At 43.1% G+C, this 15255-nt stretch overlaps 1 protein-coding gene across 2 annotated transcripts in view; it reads right to left on the bottom strand.

Annotated features, from left to right (window-relative positions):
• gria1a (glutamate receptor, ionotropic, AMPA 1a) overlaps positions 1 to 15255 on the bottom strand; it is a 194456-nt gene that overhangs the window by 11717 nt on the left and 167484 nt on the right. For both annotated transcript variants that reach the window (XM_048603593.1, XM_048603591.1), the window contains exons 12-14: positions 9590 to 9788; positions 7930 to 8177; positions 3820 to 3934 (exon numbers count right to left, since the gene is read on the bottom strand). In XM_048603593.1, coding sequence (XP_048459550.1) covers positions 3820 to 3934; positions 7930 to 8177; positions 9590 to 9788 — 562 coding nt within the window. The remainder of the gene's footprint in view (positions 1 to 3819; positions 3935 to 7929; positions 8178 to 9589; positions 9789 to 15255) is intronic.

Here is a 15255-nt window from a genome sequence, read left to right on the forward strand (position 1 = left end):
CAGCAGCAACCAGCCCTAGGTGAAGCTTGGGAGATAAAGTCAGATGTGGATCCTCAGCTGGGCGGCTAGAGGGATATATCAGGCCACACGAATGCAACAGACATTGAAAAACAACACTGGGAACTGACAGGGTCTAAGGTAAAAGCACTTACACTCCACTTGGCTGGGAAAGGGTTGGAAGTTGGCAATTTGCTCTTTCACACAATGCAGATTGAGACAGAATGAAGGGTTTAGAGTTTGTGGAGAAAACAAAACTCAAGAGCAGTTGGACAATTGAGACATCAGTTACTACAAGAGCTGATAGTTGAGTGCTCCTGTTCCCCTCTGCCAAGGTCAAGTCCTCTCTTGATGTTTTCACAGTTATATACAAGCATATAAACAAGGAACAAGAGGAGGCCACTCGGCCCTTCGAGTCTGCTCTGCCATTCAACAGGGTCATGACTGATCTGACTTTAACCTCAACTCTACATTCCTGCATATCCCTGATGATCTCTCATCTCCTTGGTGTTCAAGAATCTATCTACCTCTCCCTTAAAAATATTTAAATATTCTGTACCCATTGCCTTTTGAGAAACAGAATTCCAAAGATTCACAACCCCTTAAATAGACGACCCTTATTTTTAAACAATGACCCCTAAATCTAGAGTCTCCCACAAGAGGAAAATCCTATCAGCATCCACTTGGTCAAGTCCCCTCAGGATCTTATCTGTTTCAAATAAATCGCCTCTGACTCTTCTAAACTCCATATGACATAGGCCTAGCCCCATTAAACCTGTCCTCATAAGGCAATCTGTTCATTCCAGCTATTAGTCTAGTAAACCTTCTCTGAGCTGCTTCCACTGCATTAACGTCCTTCCATTAGTATGGTGACCAGTACTATATCCAGTACTCTCACCAATGCCCTGTATAACTGAAGCATAACATCTCTATTCTTGCACTCAATTCCCCTCACAATAAATGTAGTTGGGTCGAAGCTGTGTCACATGTAAATCACAAGGCTGTTTTAAAACTGTAATCCTGTGCCAACAAGTAATTCTGACAATGTGCCCCTGAGTTTAGCTCTTGGATGGCTTTGGAGATGAGGTTATCAATCAGAAACAAGGTTTTCAATGAGAAATTTGCATGTTGTTCCCCAAAAAGGAGGGTTGAGAGTGTTTAACTGCTGGGCTACAGTTAGTTACCTCCTACTGACTGGACTCATCATCAATTCTGGACAGGAAGCAAGGGAACAGCTTGGAGACTTTCCCTGAATCTGGGGAGGGATGCCACGTCCTTTTCATTCTCCTGGTCAGGTTTCTGTCATATGGATTAGAAGCAGGATGTAGGCCAGTCAGCCCCTTCAGCCTACTCTGCCATTTAATGGGATCATGTCTGATAATGATTGCAGCCTCAGATCCACTTTCATGCCTGCCTCAAAACCTTTACACTTCCTTGTTAGTCAGAATCTATCTGCCTCTGCCTTAAACTGTTCACTGATCCCACTTCCACTGCTCTCTAGCAAAGATAATTCCACAGACCAAGCTGCTCTGAGAGAGAATACAAAGTATTCAGTTCATATCTGTCTTAAAGGAGATCCTTTTTTTTTTCAAAACTGCATCTCCTAGTTCTAGCCTCTTCCATAAAGGGAAACACCCTTTCAGCATTCACACTATCAAATCTCCTCAGGATCTCAAATGTTTCATCTCTTATTCTTCTACATACACCCAACTTTTGACCTTTCCTCATAAACTAATATCTTCATCCCAGGATTCAATCACATGAGCCTTCTCTGAACTGCTTCTAATGAAGTTGTCCTTTCTTAAGTAGGGACCAAAACAATAGACAAAACTCCAGATATGGTCTCTCCAAGGTCCTGGACAACTGCTGTAAAATTCCCTGTCTTTTATTTTCTATCCCCTTTGCAATAATTGACAACATTCCATTTGCCTTCCTAATTACTTGCTTTAACTGCATACTGATGTTTTGTGATTCATAGAACGAGGATACCCAGACCTCTCTACGCCACAGACTTCTCTACTCTCTCTCTATTCAAACAGTATGCAGCTTTATGATTCTGTTTGACTATCTGCTAAGATTTTGCCCAGTCACCTTATATAAGTCCATTGCAGTGTCCCTTTGTCCTTACTTACTTTTGGAACAATCATTTTGTAATCAGCAAATTTTACAACATAGATCCCTATAGCACTCCACTTGTTGCAACCTGCCAACCCAAAAATGGCCCATTTATGCCTGGTCTCTAGTTTTCTCTTAGCTAACCAATCCTCTGTTCGGGCATCTCGTAGCCAAGTCCCAATCAGGTCTTTGTCAGTTCCCAGTGAGCCAGTCCTGGTCAGGTACTGTTCAGTCAGTTCCCAGTCATATCTGAAACAAACCCAGAGAATGCTGGAGAACCTTACTAGGTTTGTTAGCATCTGTGGAAAGAGAAACAGAATTCATATTTCGAGTTCAATATGACTCTTCTTTGGAGCAAACCTGTTCTGGTCCCCAGGTGGATAGGTAACATTTTTAGCTGTCCCCATCTCCTCCTTATTTTCCATCAGCCAATCTGGCTGTAGGGCAAATAGAATTTCCTGGTGAATCTGTTTATTCTACATCACGACAAATCCAGGCAGTACAGGCTTGATCTTTACAGCATTGCTGGGTGGAAGAATAGGGATTAGGATAAACCAGAAAACTCCAGTTATCAAATCTGAACATGTACAAGTTCTGAGGACCCCATCTCTGATTGGGACTCTACCACCAACAGCCCAACTCTGACTGGGACTCTAACTTTCCTTCATCCATGACTGGAGCATAACCTCTGTGGGGCGTGGATGGGTGAATAGACAAGACTTTTTTTCCCAGGCTAGGGGAGTCCAAAACTAGAAGGCATAGGTTTAAGGTGAGAGGAGCAAGATTTAAAAGGGACTGAAGTGACAAATTTTCACGCAGAGGGGGTGCATGTGTGGAATGAACTGCCAGAGGAAGTGGCGGAGGCTGGTACAATTACAACATTTAAAAAGCATCTGGATGGGTATTTGAATAGGAAGGGTTTAGAGGGATATGGGCCAAATGCTGGCAAATCTGACTAGATTTATTCAGGATATCTGGTCGGCATGGACGTATTGAACTGAAGGGTCTGTTTCCATGCTGTACATCTCTATGACTATGACTCTATGACTTTCCCTCATCCCTGATTAGGACTGAACCCAATCCCTGGCTGCTACTGTACCACCAACAGCCCAATTCCGATTGGGACTGTATCCCTCCCTTATCCATGACTGGGCCAGTGCCCCTCCCCTGTTCCTGACACAGACTGTACTCTGTTCCCGTACCCCAGTGGCTGACAGGGACTTTCTCCTCTCTCCTGTTGCTGAGTGGGACTGCAACCTCTCTCCCATCTATGACTGCAACTATAACACCTCCATCATTTTTGAGTGCCACAATAACCCTCTCCCGGCCCTTGAGTAGGACCGCACCTCTCTCCCTGATCTCTGGTACAGGCTGTATCTCTCCAGGCCTCATACCGTCCTCCCCAAAAACCTGAAGCAATATGGACACCTGCAAACCAAGATCCTGAAGCGGTACTAGACGCCCAGTCACCATTGAAATGGAATCACACGAAGGAACATCGAGACAGACATGTAGGATGAGTGTTGAGAAGGTCACTGCTGTTGTGTAGATGGTCGCACCTCTGTAGATGTTTTAATAACAAGCGTGAGACGACAATGACAGGGGTCAATTTCCTTCCCACTGCTGAAGCCCAGGTGTCTGGTTGAGTTTGCTGGTTACGCTGTCATGTTCATTCTTTACCCACTAGTGTTCCACACTGAATCTGACCTTGGAGTCACTGCCTCCACTGCCGCACTCCCCCTTGTCGTACCACCATTTGTTTTTCAATTTGTCCAAGAGTCCCTGCTCGTTCAGTTTAAGAACTGCCAGGTTTACGGGATTTCTTGAAACGATAAAACATACTCATCAGTTTGTGAGCAAATAAAAAAGACCAGCAGTCAGAATCGGAGTCGTTCATTTACACAGAGCTAAAGTGGGTTAACAGGTCAAACCATTCACAGGGAGACAAGGAGGAGTGACAAAACTTCTCACTGTACCTAGGTATGTGACAATAATAAATCAAATCAAATGAAACCCAGGTAATTGAGGTGAAGTCGAGTGTGCACCCCAGGGAGACACAAAGCCAACATCTGAAGCAGGAAAGATGCTTCTAACAATGATAAGCCAATGAAATCCACATATCCCAGACCGTGCTCCTCCAAAAACCTTTCAGCTTCTCATTTACTGCCTTCTGCTGCAGTGAACCCAGTGACCCCCCTTTTAATACGCAATTTTTATCTTCAGATGCTCAGAGCATTTCCACTTCACAGTTCCAGTCTCTCCGGGCTCATGACTTTGCAGCCAACTGCGCTGGTGTGACCTTTACATGGCACCCTGCACTTGGCAGCGAGCCTGCCACCTGTCCAGTGAACTGCTGGGACATGCCATGGAGCAAGTGAATATAGCTGCAATAAGCAACAACATCCACCTCCATTCCCACTCCAGCCTGACATATCTATGGACTTTGTCCTTCCTGTCAAGGTGGAGAAAATCCACAAATGTCAGGAGGAGTAGGATGGAAATTGGGATACTGGAGGATTGGGGGAGTAGGCAGTGGCTATTGGGAGACTTAATGCGTTGACAATGTCCTCTTGACAACTTCTACACCCTGCACGGAGAGTTTGGTAAAATGCCAGAACCTTCAAAAAGGTAATAGCCTCAGGTGTTGAAAATACTTCAGTAAAAGAAAAACAATGCAGTTTTAATCCCACCTTTCATTACCGCAGGACATCCAAAAATATGTTTTAGTCAACAAAGTATATTTTTAAAAATTGTGGTCACAATACAATGCAGGAAATATTTAGACCACTTGAGCACAGCAAGCTCCCAAAAACAGCAATGTGGTATTGGCTGAATCATCTGTTTTCAATGGTGTTTGTCAAGGAAAGAACATTGGCCAGGACGCAGATGATAACTCCTCTGCTCTGTTTTGAAATAGTGCCATGACATCTGGCAGACAGGGCAACGGTTAAGCATTTGTCTTAAAAAAAATGGCATCTGTGATAGCAAAGCACCCCTTCAGTATTTTATTTATGGTCATCACTTGCATGGCCAGGAAGTACAACCCCTTCCTAATTGTCATTGAGCATGCAAATACTGGCTTTCATGTATGTGTTCAAGTGGGACTTGAACCCACAACCTTCCAGAGTAAAGGTGAGAGTGCTAGCCATCAAGCCATGGCTCTGGAAAGTGTTCAGCTGGTTAATGAGATCTCTCCACAGGCAGCTCACATTTCAGCATCCACTCGATTGGCAACATATCCCAGCTGCCTTTAAATCCCAGCTAGACGTCCCTATCCTGTTCACAACCTTAAGCAAAATAAGAAGCTGCCAAACGAAAGACTGAACTAAGGAAGAACCCAGCTCCAGAAGGCTGCACATTGAAAGATAAACCAGTTGGAATTAGCAATTTGAATTGTTGTTGGGGGGGTGGTTGGGGAGAGGATGTCACTGGATGTGGAGTGGAAGGATTGGAATGACACTGGCTAGACAGGTTTGTGGCTCAAACAGAGACGAGGTGTGGGAATGTCGAATTGGAATGGAGACAGAGCAACAGGGCAGCTCCCCTGGAGTCAGGGCAAGTCTTTGAACAGAATTCATTCTCCCAAATTCTCTAATCTGGGAGTACAACTGCTGATGACGTGAGGTGAGCAGGTAAGATTCACTGAGAGACCCCACCAGTTCTGAGGTAAAGGGTACGTCTTTAGTTGTATTGAGCAGCAAAAATGAAGAGGCAAAATAACAGATATTTTTAATAACAGATATGATAGATGCATTTAAGGGACTTTTAGGCAAGCATATGAATATGCAAGAAATGGAGCAAGGGCAAGCAGAAGGGATCAGTTTATCGTGGCATCATGGTCGGCTCATCAGCATGGGCCAAGGGCTTGTTCCTGTGCTGTACTGTTTAATGTTCCAATGACAGAAAATGCCGGTAACAGTCAGGGGGCCAAGCAGCTTCTGCGGTGAAAAAGGTTTTGGCTCAATGTGCCTGACCCTCTGAGCATTTCTTTTATTTCAGTTTTCCACTAACACAGTATTTTGTTAACATTTTAAGAAAATATATCTTCATTTGATGTGGGTTCCACGGTTAGGCCAGTATTTATTGTCTATCCCTAATTGCCCCTTGATCTGTGTAGCTTGTTAGGGCCATTTAGAGAACTGGAGGTCTGCAGTCATGAGTAGATCAGATACAGGTAAGAAGGGCAGATTTACTTGCCTAAAGGACATTGGTGAACCAGATGGGTTTTTATGATAATTGACAACGATTTCATGGTCATCATTAGATTTTTAATTGCATGCTTTTATTGAATTCAAATGTCCCCACCTGTCATAGAAGGATTCAAACTCATATTTCTAGGATATTAGCTTGGGTCTGTGGATTATTAACTCAGTAAAATTACCACTACACCAATGCAAATGCTTGTCAGTTTGGAGGTCTCTTATGGTTCTGGTCTGTAGCTTGCCCTAAGATGTAATACAGCAGTAGAACCTCTTTGGCTGGTGAGGTGAAATTATTAAGCAACTTTCTTCAAACACAATATCTGTAACCTGTCCCATATGGGCTGAAGATAGCATGGGAGAGGGAAGGGTGTTTGGTTCAATGGAATAAAAGATGGGGGGCAAGATAAAAGGGCTGTATAGGAATCACAAAGAATAGGCAGAGTGGGCTGAATGGTCCCTGCCAGTGCTGTACGATTCTTCAACAGGCTGACCATCAATACAGGTATGCAACATTCTGCTAGAGTCCAGAGTTTGCACAGTAATGGTTAAAGTGAGCTCGGATGATAAGGGAGTGCTGAAGAGCGATCAAAGATGATGCATTTTGTAAAAGGGCGGCGATCCTCCTAAAACATCAATGGAATATTCCAGTAGTTTGTCAAGGAACAATATGCTTCTCAGTCTTGTTATTTGTTCAAGGAGATGTGTTTCAGGAAATAATATCAACTCACCATGCTGTCAGCACGAGAGCTCAAGTTCGGGGTAGACCTGACAGAGCAGAGCAAAGCAAAGTAGGGCTGGCGGATAGGGCAGGGCAGGGCAAGGCTGAGAGGATAGTGCAGGGCACGGCAGACAGGGCAGGGTTGGTGGGATTGGGCAGGGCAGGGCAGACAGGACAGGGCTGGTGGGATTGAGCAGGGCAGATTAAGGTAGAGCTGGGCACAACTGGACAGACATGATAGGGTTGAAAGGATAGGGCAAAATTCAACTGGACAGGGAAAGTAGGGCAGGTGATAGCTGGACATTCATGTCTATCTTCACATATAGAGTATTGAGGCAGATCTCAAAAATTAATTGCATTATTTTCCAAAGTTTCTAAACAAATTGACTCTTTTCCAAACTAGGAAATGGTCTGGCTATGAGGAATTAATCAGAAAGAAACTTAAGAGATTAGGTATGAAAATCAACAAAAACTTTCAGAAAGAATTAATCTAATCTCATGGATAATCATACAGATTTCAGCTCATAAATTCTCATTAACAAATCCCTCTACAGAATATCACAGAAGTTAGTTAGCTGCATTATCCTCTTACTCCATAGCTGGGGAAGTTAAAAATAGTGTGAAATTAATCTACTGTATTATAATGTTATCAGTTACTTTTCTAGTTAATACTGTTAATCTATCAGGGCGTTCGTGCCCAGTGTTATACTATCAGTATTTGTTCCCAGGTTAAACTATCAGGTATTAATTCCTAGTGTTACTCTATTTGTGAGTTTATTCCCGTTGTTAAAGTATTAGTGAGTCTTAGTTCCCAGAGTTAAGCTATCAGGCTGTTAATTCCACCAACAGTTTCACTACCAGTGTGTTTTTTACCTAGTGTTGCACAAATCCACCCACCTTAAAGGTGATCCTTTTGGTGTAGCCACACCATATCCCTTGGAGTCGAGGTTACCTCCAACCTTCATGGTATCACACGGCTTCCTCTGCTCAATGTACTCATTCATGGTTGACTCCAAGAGATAGGCATACTTCCCTTTGGACTTTCTCACACGGATTACACCTTCCTCTGTGGTTTTGACAAAGACCGAAGGTTCAGCAGACTTCATATAAGCCCACATCTTTTCGAAGACGGCAATCTTTGATCTCTGTGTAAGATGAAGAGTACACAGAATGAGTTTCCATCAGCACCAAATGCAGTTCTTCTTTCCTGGAACACGGGCTGTCTGTTCCTGCTGTGGCCTTTCTCTCACTCAGAGGGTAGTCAGTCTGTGGAATCTTAACTGGAGATGACTATAGAGGCTATATCTTTCAGTATAATTAAGGCTGAGATATAGACAGATGTTTAATCAATAAGGGAATCAAGGGTTGTGAGACAAGTGGAGTCAAAGATTATCAGATCAACCACAATCTCATTGAAAAGTAGAGAAGACCCGATGGGACAAATAGCCTACTTCTGCTTCTATGTCTTATCAATGTTCAATCACTCAACAGAACCGATACACCGCCTTCATTGGTAATTGACATTGGCAGCTCCCTGTCTAGCCACCTCAACCTTCTCCAGGGTGAATTTAAAAAATTGCGTTTAAGGGATATTGTATTTTCCTCAATCTCAGGAGATATTTGATGCCCCAATCTCTGGAAACTTCCTAAAACACCAGCAATGTGTCAGTCACAAGAGACCTCCCACATCTGTGTGGCATCTCACATTTGGACCGTCATCAGTGCCTATGTGAGCCAGAAGATGGACAATGATCTCCAAGTATTAACACAATACTGTACTCCCATACCCCTCAATCGAATGTCTATCTCCACAACTTCCAGCTTCCCATGAGAGACTTTTGAAATAATACTGGTGAGGTGGCAATCTTGAGATCCTTTGCTCTTCTAAACAACAGCATTTAATAAAAAAAGTTCATGGGATATGGGCGTCACTGGCTAGGCCAAAATTTACTGCCCATCCTAAATTGCCTGGAAGGCAGTTAAGTGTCAGTCACATTGCTGTTGGTTTGGAGTCACATAGAGTCCAAGTCACATTAGGACAGCAATTTCCTTTCTTAAAGGACATTGGCAAAACTGGATGGGTTTTTACAACAATCCAGTCTAGTTACATGGCTACCATTAATCTAGCTCTCCATTCCTGATTTTATTGAATTTTTTTTTAAATTTTGCTAGCTGCCGTGGTGGGACTGAAATCCACGTCCTCAGAACCTTGGCCTCGACATGAGGCGAGTGACATTACCACTTCGCCACCTCCTACCCATCTAACCCTGGGGCGAGGGCAACTGTGTCATGTCAACAAGGGGCTCAATATCAGTGTGGCCTTCAGCCTCCCCCAGCATGCTTTCTGTGGGATCTTTCTGTATACAAGGTGGTTGCTGAAATTTCGACGTTACAGCATGAGACTGCATTTCACTGGCTACAAAATACTTTGGGAAGGTCTGTGGTATTGAACGGTGTGATAGAAATACAGGTTTTTTCATAAAATATTTCCAATTGCAGTTGTAGTGAAGAATTTCACCTATAGCTATAGAGTTGGGGAGAAAGGCCTTGTACTTACCCTGAAAAACTCTTTTGTTGATCCAGCATCAAGCGTTCCATAGGCGATCTCTGTCTGCTTTGCAAGGTCCTCTGCGCTCTCAATGGGAGACACCATTCGTTCGACTGTCAGGAAGGCAGCTAAGTTGGCAGTGTAGGATGAGATGATGATCAAGGTGAAGAACCACCAAACTCCACCAACAATTCTGCCCGACAGGGATCTAAACATGGTCAAGAACATGGGGGTTGGGGGAGGAAATGACATGAAATGAAATGCATTAAAAAAAACCCAGCACATTACCAGTCTTGAGTCAATGTGTGTGGTTTAGTAGCGCTCACAACCACAAAAACTTAACAGCTTCTGTCAAACCAGATCCCGCTCCTGACACCTTTCTGACCCCAGGCAGGGGTTGAAGGTAAGATCACTGAGATTTCAGGCATTGTATGTTGATCATCAGCACAAATAATACCGTGACATCCATCAATTCATTTCTTTAAATACGAGACTGCCAGTCAGAAACTAAGCTTATGAAGAAATGCAGTTCACCACCACCTTCTCAAAAACACGTTGGGATGGGCAACAAATGCAGGTTTTGCCAGAAATGCTCAGATCCCAGGAGGGAGTTTAAAAATAAAAATCAGGTCTGTCAGTCCTGTGGTTTGATGGGGGGTTTCCAGGCCTCCTCTATTTTTTCCATAAGATACAGGAGCTGAAACCGGCCATTCAGCCCATTGAGTTTGTTCTTCCATTCAAGGAGATCATGGTTGATCTCATAATCCTCAAGTCCTCTATCCTGCTTTTGCCTCATAACCCGTGATTCCCTTACAGGTTAAAAATCTATTACAGCCTTGAATATACTGAGTGATCCAGCCTCGACAACACTCTGTGGTAAAGAATTCCACAGATTTGCTACACTCTGAGAAAAGAAATTCCTCGTCACTGTCTTAAATGTGTGACCCCTTATTGAGATAAGCACTCTGGTCTTTGACTCTTCCACAAGGGGAATTATCCTTTTTGCATTTACCCTGTCAAGTCCCCTAAGAATTTTGTATGTTTCAATAAGGTTGCCTCTCATTCTTCTAAATTCCAATGAGTACTGGTCCAATCTACCCAACTTCTCCACATAAGACAATTCCTCCATACACAGTATCAGTTTAGTGAACCTCCTCTAGACTGCCCTCCAATGCCAGTACATCTTTCCTTAGATAAGGGATTCAAAACAGCACACACTGTTGGAGTAATTGGAATCAGTCTAATATACTCCCTTTGCCAGTGGTGTTCTAGAGATATGGGACATGGTCTCCCACTTTCTTCCAATGACCTTGCAGCTGGGCTTTAGCACTGGGCAAGTGATGGATTATGAGTGAATTCAAATTTCATTCCAGATTTGCCAGCTGATCCCTTCCTCTCCTGGCTCAGAGGAACAATGTACCCAAAGTAATCATCCATCTGTATGAAGTATGCCGTGATGCTAGCAATTCCTCACCCAATCTGTACACTCAGTCTTAGCAACAACCCTCTTACACCTGACGCTGTTGGTGCCATGGGTCACAAAACACATCTCAGTCAATCAGCAAGCTCATACAAAGAACTGACCTGCTCCCCAGCTAACAGTGTGATGCATCAATATACACCATAAGATGGGCTCCTGATCAGTCAAGAAACAGATAGCCTTAACAATCCACTGGATCAACTGTTTCTGGTTCAGATTGTTATTCACATTATGTTCAGGTCTTTGGAAACCTTTCCCGTAAGCAGCTCCGGATGCTGAGGATCTGTTGGAGCAGACAGCATATTTTGTGTGGAAAAAAAAAGTTCAAGGAGCACCAAAGTAGCTAAAGAGAGTTGAGGCACAAATCAACCATAATGTGATTGAATGTTCTCTTACCATTCCCACTTAGTATGCTTTTCTTTACATCTCATATGGTCCATGAGCACCACTGGAAATACCAGCATTTGTTGCACATCCCTGCCTGTTCTTGAACTGACTTGCTCTGCAGGCCATTTCGGAGGACATTTAAGAAGCATCAACCACACTGCTGTCATTCTGGCGTCACACGTTGGCCAGACCAGGCAAGGACAGCAGATTCCCATCTTTCAAGGACACTAGGAACCAGATGAGCTGTTATGATAAATGAGAATCGCCAGCTCTAGTCTATTGATTTTTATAATTCCAGGTTGTAAAAGTTGAATTCAAATTCCACCTGCTGCCAAAGTAGTTTCAAATCTAATCCCCAGAACATTAAGCTGGAGGTCTGTGGTAGGAGCCAGTGACATTACCACTACACCAGCATCTCCCCCTGGAATTAACAGCCCTCCCAACTGTGATAAAAGAAGCAGTACTTTCACAGAGCCAAAACATGAATTTCTGTGCTCAACATGAAGCCTGGAGCTGGACTTCACTGTACTCTGAACCGCTGTGTGGGAGCTCGTTACCAGGTTTCTCCATCAATTAAGAAATTTCTTGCAGGTGCTGAATCAGTGTTTTTCAATAGGCTGGGCCCATAGAGACCACACTTGAGTCTGCCACCTGGGGCACTCCTCTCTCTTTGCCCTGGTATTTGCACATCCGTGCCCAGTGATTTACCACATGAAGACCTCTGTTCTAAAGGTAAATGCAGTGCCAGTCTGAGCTGGTGCTTGTGAGAGTGAAACTGAGTGTGTAATCTTCAGGAAGGGTTACAACCCTCTTTCTCCACTGGCTGAGCAGCTTCCATACCTTCAGCACCTGAAATGAAAGGTTGAGACAAGAATGAGGTTTCGTTGTGTCTGGAAAGCAAAGGGAAAGAGAAGTTTATGTGGTGGACTATGCACAGTTCATCTCACAAAGCGAGTGGATGAGATGGAAGTGGAAAGAGAAAATGGGGATGTGCATGTGGGCACAATTACAGCATTTAAAAGACATTTGGATAAGTATATGAATAGGAAAGGTTTGGAGGGATATGGGCCAGGAGCAGGCAGGTGAGACTGGTTGGACTGAAGGGTCTGTTTCCCTGCTCTATGACTCGATGTTAAGAAATTCTTCTTGATTGCTCCTGCAGTCTTGTCTTCATTAGGACTATGAGTCTCCCACTGCCTGGATTGACCAGCATGCTTTCTTTGAGAGGAGAGAGGGAGTGCAGATGTGTAGATGTAAAGGCAAGGCTGATGGAAGCTTCCTTTCACGGGCATTTGTTATTGACTGGTGGTGATGTACTCAGCAATGTGGCTGATTAGCTGAGACACAGTGTACCAGATCTGAGATGTAGGGAGGAAGAGCTGGGCATGAGAAATGCGAAGAGATGGAGATGCACAGAATGGGGCAAGTAATAGGGGAGTGGAAAGACAGTACTGTGTGCATTGAGTCTGGGAATGGTGGTGACACAGCAGAGAGCATGAGAAAATGTTTCTTACCTTGACATCACCACTCAGGTCATTGAGCTTCTTCCAGCATTGCAGCCATGTCAAAATCCAGCATTCACCATCTCAGCAAATTCTTCCTCTTGAAGGTGGAGATGTTGCCTACAGGAGTGTCTGCCCCTTGTGGGTACAGGCCTCTCCTCATTGATGACCTTGACCAGACCATCCAAGGCAACACTGAAGACTCTAAGTACCTGTTCAGAACTTACACCAAGTATTTTTCTAAACATGTGTTTGTAGCAAGAATGAAACTCCCATTCAACAAGCTTGTGCTTGGAGTGTCATCTGAGATGGGCAATTTCGGGCCAGGAATCAGGCATCCAGCCAATAAACAGTGTTGGTTAAGCCTGATAGACACCTGCATCTTTTCAGATGATATAAATGATAATTCTGCAGAGAGTTACAGAGGCAACCAGTATATGCATTATAAATGGGGAAAGAGAGAGAGAGAGACAGAGACAGATAGAAGATCCAGTCTCTGCAGGATAAACATTGAGAAAGATCAAACCAGTAGCTGTAGCATTGAAAGAGAGAGTGACACTCTGTACATATTATATATATATATATACACACACACAGCAGGAACACACAAAGGTGCCCAATAGAATGGCCAGAGTCATAGAATGGTCACAGTACAGAAGAGACTGTTGACCCTCCAAGCCCATGCCACCTCTCTGCAAAATTAATTTAGCTACTATCACTTTCACTTCATCCTTTCGCCAGAAATTAGCAAATCTTTTCTCTACAGGTGCTCAACTAATTCCCTTTTGGAATAATGATTGAATCTGGCTCCACCATGTATTTCAGATCCTAAACATAATATTTTCCTTCACCTTGCCACCTTTATTTCTTTTGGGAATCATTTTAAATGTGTGTCATCCTGTTCTCTCTTCTTTTCCAAACAGTTTCTTTCTATCCAATTTTCTACATATTTCCCCAGGGGTCTGTCCCTTCCTGCTTTAGAATTGTGCTCATTGTCTCCCAGAATCTTCTGACCAAAAATGTATCACTTCACTCCTCTTTTGGTTAATTTTAATCTGCCATGTGTTTGTCCATTCCTATGTCTATATCCTCTGGAAACCTGTCACTATCCTCCTCGTTCATTGTACTTCCATAAGAAAATTTTGAAATTGTGCCTTGTCGACTGAAGTATAAGCCATTAAGATAATATTGTTTCTCACAGCAAACCTTGAGAAATCACACTGTACACCCTCCTGTGATCTAAGAAACAACTGTTCCTCACAATTTTCCATTTCCTATCATTCAGTTAACTCTGCATTCACGCTGCTATTGTCCCTTTTATTTCATGCATTTTCACTTTGATGGCAACCCTGTTAAGTGGCATTTTATCAAATACCTATTGGATATCCATGAACAGCACATCAACTGTGGTCGCCTTATCAACCATCTGGGTCACCTCATTAAAAGCTCAACCAAGTTAGTTAAAGAAACTTTACCTTTAACAAATCCTTGTTGCCTTTCCTTAATTAATCTGCATTTGTCTGTGACTGTTAGTTTTGTCCTGGATTAGCACTGAAAGCTTTTCCACCATCTTTATTTTTGTGAAGACGGTTGTAACACCTGCAATTCTAGTTCTCTGGTGTTACTCCTGTACGTTATGGTAGTAATAGTCTTCTGCTCATTTCTCCAGGTCTTAGCTGTTGTCTTCTACTATTAGGAGCCTCCCATTTTCAATTACAAATTCTCTTACATCATCATTCTTTTACTTCTTCTTAATTTACATTTCTCTAATGTAACTCCAATGGCCTCCTTTGACAAGTTTGCTTGACTTAGAATAAGGCTAATTCAAAGTTGTCTGCCTTTCTTTATGATATTTGCTAATTATCCTTTGTTGTCCACTTCTTCATTGCTCCTGTGTTCTCTCTCTCTAATTGACTTGTTACAGCCTTTCCAGGACTACATTCCACAACTTCACTAGACCATTTCGTATCCCAGATTTCTCCATGTCACTAAAACTTTGCATCATCTTCTTCCTTGATAAAGATGGACGCAGAATGATCATTTAGCCATGTCCTCTGCCTCCACACATATATCTCCTTCTTGCTTTCTAACCAGCCGCACCTCTCCTCTTACAAACCTTTTCCTACTTGTATGCATGTAGAAGATTTTGATATTTTGCTTTATTGTTAGCTGCCACCTTCTTCTTATTTTCTCTGCATCACCCCTATTTCCTTTCACAATTATCCTCTACATCACCCCTATTTCCTTTCACAATTATCCTCTACGTCACCCCTATTTCCTTACACAATTATCCTCTACGTCACCCC

Source organism: Rhincodon typus, chromosome 12, assembly GCF_021869965.1.
Source record: "Rhincodon typus isolate 14 chromosome 12, sRhiTyp1.1, whole genome shotgun sequence".
Lineage (NCBI taxonomy): Eukaryota > Metazoa > Chordata > Chondrichthyes > Orectolobiformes > Rhincodontidae > Rhincodon > Rhincodon typus.